Raw genomic sequence first — 7,268 nt, forward strand, 5'->3', positions numbered from 1 at the left:
GGGTGTGGAAGCACATGTGGTTTTAAATTGCATTTTTCTGATTTCTTTTACATCTTTTCATGTTTTGGCCATTCAGGTTTTGCCTATTGTGAATCATCTGCTTATATCCCTTACTTGTATGTCATTGTACACAATACAACACTCACAACAACTCTCTGTAGGAGCCAGCAGTACAAATGAAGAAACTCAGTCTGGGAGTAACCTTGCTTGAGGTCACCAGCTAATGGGTTGTTGACTTGGGATTTGAGTCCAGAACTAGAGGCCCCATATCTTTTGTTTTACAATACATGCCAGGGACCAAGGCCATGTTAGAAAAAACAGAGGAAGGAAACAATTTCTAGCATGTAACCATATATCATATGCCTAATTAGGTTTTGTGGAATTAACACAGATTATTTCCTTGTATCCTCACAACAAGCTATGAGATAAAACATGTTATCTCCATTTTACAGGTGAGGAGACTGAGGCTCAGGGAGATGAAGAGATTTGCCTTGGAGAGGTTAAATGACTGCTAATAAGAGACAGAATCACAGGTCTGTCTGTTTACAAAGTCCATGCCTGTTCCACAAGAGCCACGTCTTGACCTCCTGCCCCACCTTCTCCTTAGAGCCCCAGCAAACTGATTCTACTTGGACAGGGCCAGGACTACACCTACCACTTTTCTGAAGAATCCTGGTCTGGGGTAACCTCAACTGGCTCAGCCCTGATGCCTCCATTAACCAGCCAAGCTAGGTCAGCTCCCAGCCAACTTCCAGATTCATCTCCCACTGCCCCAGGCTTCTCTGATGAAGCCCACTCAGGATCTCAACACCTTCCATGGGGAAACCAGAAAATTCTAAGTCAGAGTTCTCAAACCTGGCTGCGCATTAAAATCACCTGCAGAACTTTAAAAAATCCTGATGCCCTTGTAACATCCCAGACCCACAACATCAGAATCTTTGGGGATGGTACCCAGGAATCCATAGTAGTTAAAACTCCCCAGGTGATTTCAGTGTAGAGTCAAGATTGAGAACCACTGTTAAGGCATCTTCTTCAAGCTCCAGCAGCCATACTCACACAGAGGTTCCCATATTTTAGTGGGAACTTCTTGGAGGATTTAAGATTCAGATTTCTGGAGCCTACCCTCAGAGAGTTCATGTTTTGGGCTGGGCCCCGGAGCCTGAATTCTTAACAATCACCTCAGACAGTCTCACTGCAAGTCCTTAGTAGACCACATTTTGGGAAATGCTGCATTAGGAAAAGTACTGCATGGAAGTGGGATGGGAGCGGGAGGCCTCTGGCCCTTTAAGGACTGATTAAGAGGCTGCCTTTAAAGCTCTGGAGTGGAGCAGGATAGGGCTGCTTCTTTTCATCCTAGTGGATAAGGTAAGGGAGCAGGTCCTGGGATGGACCTCTCCTTTTAAGTGCTGTCTTGTTCCTGGCCCTGGAGAGCAGGAGGGGCATGCTGCCTTGTCCCACCTGCGTTTCTGTTTGTTTTGATGCAAAGAGGACAATTTAGAAGACCTCCTTTTGGTCCAGGAGATCCTCCTAGAGGAAGCAACATAGGACCTGCCTGCCTGCCTGCCTTTCATTTTTTCTTGCCCTATCCTTTGTGGTAGTGGAGCCTGGATGCTGTTACCTGTGTGAAAGGAAAGGGTCAGAGTGGCATCCTTTGGGCTTGTGCCGGAAAGTGTTGCTGAACACCAAGCCTTTCAAGATGGTCCTCCTGAGCACCCTTAGAATCCTTCTTCTTTGGGGACTGGTGTTTTTTATGGAACACGGGGTCCAAATGGTACAGGTAGGGCAGCCTTCTGTTGCCCTCCTGCCTGAGGCCCCTACCTTGCCCCTGATTTGGGAGCTGCTAGAAGAAGCCCCTGGCAAGCAGGAGAGGAAGCCACGGGTCCTGGGGCCTCCCTTGCGGTATATGCTGGAGTTGTACCAGCATTCAGCTGATGAGAGTGGGCACCCTAGGGAGAACCGCACCATTGGGGCCACCATGGTGAGGCTGGTGAGGCCGTTGGCTAATGTAGCAAGACCTCTCAGAGGTGAGTTATCATACCATATTGTCCTGGAGGGGAGAAAAATGGGGAAGAAGAGCGTAGAGAAAAGGGGATCTGCGAGTTACTGTCAGGCTTCATTGCCTGGAAGGTGGTTTTCTCAGGCTTGGTTTTCAAAAGATGGCAAACTTGGGAGAAGCTGGCTCCAAGCCTGCTTCCCTTCAGGGGCCCAATTTAAGAACAGATTGCCTTGGGGCCTACCTGAGGAAGCTCTCCCAGGCCCCAGGGCAACTGAGTGATGTGTCAGCTCCTATCTTTCAAAGAAAGTCTTAATGCTTGTTATATCACTGAAAGCTATAATTGAGAAATAGCCATATATGTTCCTGTGCAGGGCTGTTTGTGTTGTTTTATTCTTAGAAGGCAAAGGGTACAGGATGCTGAAGTGGGGAAATTTACAAGGCCTCAGAAAGGACAGAAACAGGCTCACATCTGAGAGCCTGTATACCTGGATCCGTAAGCATCTGCTATCGTATTTAATCCTTAATGACAGCTACTCTCATTAGCTGTCCTGGAGCACTTAGCCTAATTTTTAAAGATAAGAAAAGTAAAACACAGAAGTTAAATAACTTGCAGAGGTCACAAGGACAGTGGGTGGCAGAGACAGGATTTGAGTTCAAGTCTGTCCGTAACTACTTGTGTTTGAATGTGGTACCCTGATATCCTTGTACACCAAACAGTTTTTCTATTCAGACTGTGGTTGCTACTTTGGGTTTTTGGTACCAAATGTATTTTGGAGTTTTCTTTGTTCCCATTATGGTTGCTTCTGCTTTAAACATCTGCATTAGACATTGTTCCAGGGCAGTAGTGGGCTCCTGCAGTGTGGGGCTCTCTATGAAATGCAGAAAGCCATCATTCAGGGAAATCTTGGGAACCTAGTGAGATCAGTCTTAAGCCTTTGCTAGTCTCAGCGATGACAACAGATACGATTTACCCTCCTTCCCTCCAAGTAAAACAACTACCATTTCCCTAAGCTAACCTTTAGTGTGAGCTTACCATGTGCCAGGCATTGGGCAAAGTACTTTGCAAACATTATTTTCATTAATCCTCCCCACTATCATACAAGGTAGGTACTATGAACATACCCATTTTATAGGTGAAGAAACTGAGGCTCAATGTAACACAGCTAGTAATTAACAGAGCTGGGTTTCTAACCCAGGGTTTCAGGCTCCAGAGCCTGTGCTTTTAATTACCCTGTTGTGCTGACTGCTTAACAGATTTTAATTGAGCACCAAGCACTGTGTTTGGGTTGGGTATAAAGAGGCAAATAACCACTCCCCTGACCTCTAGGAGCCCCCACTATGGTAGAATAGATAGATAAGTAATCACACAGTGGTGGTGCAGTGTGGCAAATGCTTTGAAAAGGATAAGCAGCAGGGCTTCCGGGAATCCAAAGAAGAAATAGGTTGCTGCTTAGTGCAAGGAGAGGGAAGCAGTGAGACAGTCGGAAGGCCTCATTGAGGAGGTGGCATTTGAGCTGGACTTTTGCGTAAGGAGTAAAGAGATTATGCATACAAGGAGGGGAATGCATTCTGATTAAGGAAAAAGAAGATAACTTGGTGTGGGTGGAGATTTACTCAACAAATATTTATTTGGCAACTGTTAAGTGCTAGGCATTGTACTAGGTGGCGGAATATGATCAAGATAGGCATGGTTCTCATGGGTGAGACAAGTAAGTAAGCACAGATAGTTGTAAATTGTGGTAAATGCTATCAAAGAATGAAATAGGTGGTTTTGATAGAGAATAGCAAAGAGATCTTCCCTTTGCATGGGATTGTCAGGGGAGGCATCTTTGAAGAGGTGATATTTGAGCTGAGGCCTGTAAGATAAGAAGCTCTGCATGAGAAGAGGAGGGAGAAGTCTGATCTAGGCAGAGGGAACAGCATGTGCAAAGGCCTAAAGGGTGGAAAGAAGCTTGTCCGACTTGAAGAACAGAAGGAAGATCAGGATGGTTGGAACCTAGTGAGACTGTGGAGAGCAATGGGATATGAGACTCAGAGGTCATTACAAGGGATCTGGGTTTCACTCCCAAGTGCAACCGGAAGCTGCACAAATCAATTCTGTACAGACGATATGAGGCTAGAAAGGAAGATGCCTAGAATTAGGCCAGTACCCTGGTCTGCCTGTGGGACACACCGGCATCTAGGGACTCTGGAAAGGATCCAGAAATGGATGACAAGAGAGCTGGGCCTGATCTTTCAATCAGGAGATGACCCAGCTGAATCAAGCTTGCCTGGGGAGCTATTCCAGGTTCAATCACACAGGATGTGTGAGTCAGCCATTTCCCTGAAAAGTTCTGAGCAGACCCTTCTTGGCTCTGATCCTTAGCAACCCCACCCTGCTTCAGGAAATATGTGATGTCAGGGTCTGAAAGGAAAGGGCAGTTCCTCACCAGACAGCCTGTTAGAGGCTGGGTTTGGATTCCTTTTCAGGCAGGGTGGGGCAGATGTATGCGTGGGTCTCTTGGAAAGATTATTGTAGGATGGGAGTATGGAGTAATTTGAGAAAGCAAATACAAGCCTGGCTTGGGCCTTGTCTGAATGATATCCAAGTGCCCCAAACTTGAGGGTGTATTAAGCATGAGTTGGAACATGAACTTAAAAAAAAATCCTGATGTGTGATTTCACTCATATGTGGAATATAAAAAGAGAAAACAAATGAACAACAAAAAATAAAAACAAACTCAGATAGAGAGATTAGATTAGTGGTTACCACCAGGGAAAGGGGTTGGGGGGTGAGTGGGTGAAATAGGTGAAGGGAGTCAACTGTGTGGTAACAGATGATGGTAACTAGGCTTGTGTTGTGATAACACTGTAGTGTACACAGATGTTGAATTATGATGCTTTACACCTGAAACTTAGATACATAATATTTAAAAAATCCTGATGCATCAAAACATTAAAGAGTTTCTATGTTGAACGTCCCAGGCCTATGAAGAATTCCAGGCTCGTGGATTCAGTGGAGAAGGAAGGTTAGGTGAATAATATGTAAATTAACATGGGAATGTTTACTGATGTGTGAAGATGACAGAAGGCTTTTTCTTGCTGTGCGTGGTTTTTGTAATTGTTGCTCTTGATCTTTGCCAGGAGAGGGCGCAGAAGGTCAGAGCACTGCAGGCCCAGCTTTCCAACCCTTTGGCCACTGGGTGTCAGCATCACAGTTTAGATTAAAACTCTTAATCACTAAGAGGCATGTAGCTTCTAAGTAGACTTCTTAGCTAACGAAATATTTACATGAACAGGGCCTTGTTGAAAGTGGTATTTACAATGAATGGGGTAAATGAAGAATCATTTCCAGTAAGGAATGGAAAAGGGAGAGACTGAGGGTTAAGGGGGAAAACGGCCCAAGAAGGGAATAGCTGCTCAAGAACAAATTCAAATAGAAGGCAGAAATGGTAAATACCTGCCCCCACTAGGAGTGGATAGACAAAATTATTTTGTGCCATCTCAGCCCTGGATTTGAAGTGATGGAGGACCATAGCCCCCAGTATTGGACTGTCACCCTAAAGCTGCATCTGTATAGTGATATAGCATGAGGATTTGTTATTCGTGTATGTCTCAATGACCCTCCTAATTGGTCACTTTTAATAGTCAGCTATTAATACATACAATATATACACACAATTCTGCATTTGAGGTGTTTTTCTCAGCCTGGTGCTGTGAGTGATCTAAAAGTTAGACACAATTTGTCTTCTTAAGGGAAAAATACTTGGGCTCAAATCTTTATTCTAACACACTGGCTGTGTGTCCTCTGGCATAGCTTCTCTGAGCTTCAATTTCCTTGTCTACAAAATGGGGAAAATAACTATCTCATAAGGCTCTTGCAGATTCAAGAGCTAATGCATGTAAAGCATCTAATACATTAGTAAGTGCTCAATAGATGATAGCTATTATTATGATCTTGAATTCATTTTAGGGCTGCTTGTCAGTTTGCACTGGGCAGGTTTGTGAGCGAGACTCAGGCTAGGAGGTAAGAAGCTAATGCTCTGCTCTTGTTCCCTCTTACTGATGCAGGCCCCTGGCACAAACAGACCCTGGACTTTCCTCTGAGACCAAACCGGGTAGCATACCAACTAGTCAGAGCCACTGTGGTTTACCGCCATCAACTTCACCTAGCTCACTCCCACCTCTCCTGCCATGTGGAGCCCTGGGTCCAGAAAAGCCCAACCGATCACTTTTCTTCTTCAGGAAGAGGCTCCTCAAAGCCTTCCCTGCTGCCCGAAGCTTGGACAGAGATGGATATCACGCAACATGTTGGGCAAAAACTCTGGAATCACAAGGGGCGCAGGGTTCTACGACTCCGCTTCCTGTGTCAGCAGCCAAGAGGTAGCGAGGTTCTTGAGTTCCGGTGGCATAGCACTTCATCCTTGGACACTGCTTTCTTGTTACTCTATTTCAATGACACTCAGAGTGTTCAGAAGGCCAAACTTCTCCCCAGAGGCCTGGAAGAGTTTACGGAAAGAGACCATTCTCTTCTCTTGCGGAGGGCTCGTCAGGCAGGCAGTATTGCATCTGAGGTTCCTGGCCGCTCCAGGGAGAGTGATGGGCCTGAAAGTAACCAGTGTTCCCTCCACCCTTTCCAAGTCAGCTTCCAGCAGCTGGGCTGGGATCACTGGATCATTGCTCCCCATCTCTATACCCCAAACTACTGTAAGGGAGTCTGCCCTCGGGTACTACACTATGGTCTCAATTCTCCCAATCATGCCATCATCCAGAACCTTGTCAATGAGCTGGTGGACCAGAGCGTCCCTCAGCCCTCCTGTGTCCCTTATAAGTATGTTCCCATTAGCATTCTTCTTATTGAAGCAAATGGGAGTATCCTGTACAAGGAATATGAAGATATGATTGCCCAGTCCTGCACGTGCAGGTGATAGCAGAAGTACAGCTAGCTCAGGTTTGCCTGAGAAATTAGAAAAGGGTTTAAAATAAACTAATATTAATGTCAAAGCTGCAAGTGATGCTCTACCCAATCTATAGGCTCTACTCCTTGCCTTCAGTGTTGTTACTTACGTCTTTTCCCCTACTTATGAGCTCCTTACTTTATAAAAATAGTTCTGATATCAAACATCAGTATGTTTTGACCATTAGTCAGAGCCCTTAATGTTTAAGATCTTCCTTTGGAGAGGCCCTCTCTATTTCCTTGTCTTTTTTTTTATTGTGACTTTGTCAAACGTCACCAGTCCATGATGGTAGAACTTTAGGAATCGTACTGCCAAGTCCTGGGAGAGGTGGAATC

At 45.3% G+C, this 7,268-nt stretch overlaps 1 protein-coding gene across 1 annotated transcript; it reads left to right on the forward strand.

Moving 5' to 3' along the window:
- Window positions 1-1,675: 1,675 nt before the first annotated feature.
- BMP15 (bone morphogenetic protein 15) lies at window positions 1,676-6,903 on the forward strand. Its single transcript, XM_007177353.3, has 2 exons — window positions 1,676-2,024; window positions 6,047-6,903. The coding sequence occupies exons 1-2, from the start codon at window positions 1,697-1,699 to the stop codon at window positions 6,901-6,903; spliced, it is 1,185 nt and encodes a 394-aa protein (XP_007177415.2). The 5' UTR covers window positions 1,676-1,696.
- The last annotated feature ends 365 nt before the right edge of the window (window positions 6,904-7,268 follow it).

Source organism: Balaenoptera acutorostrata, chromosome X, assembly GCF_949987535.1.
Source record: "Balaenoptera acutorostrata chromosome X, mBalAcu1.1, whole genome shotgun sequence".
Classification (NCBI taxonomy): Eukaryota; Metazoa; Chordata; class Mammalia; order Artiodactyla; family Balaenopteridae; genus Balaenoptera; species Balaenoptera acutorostrata.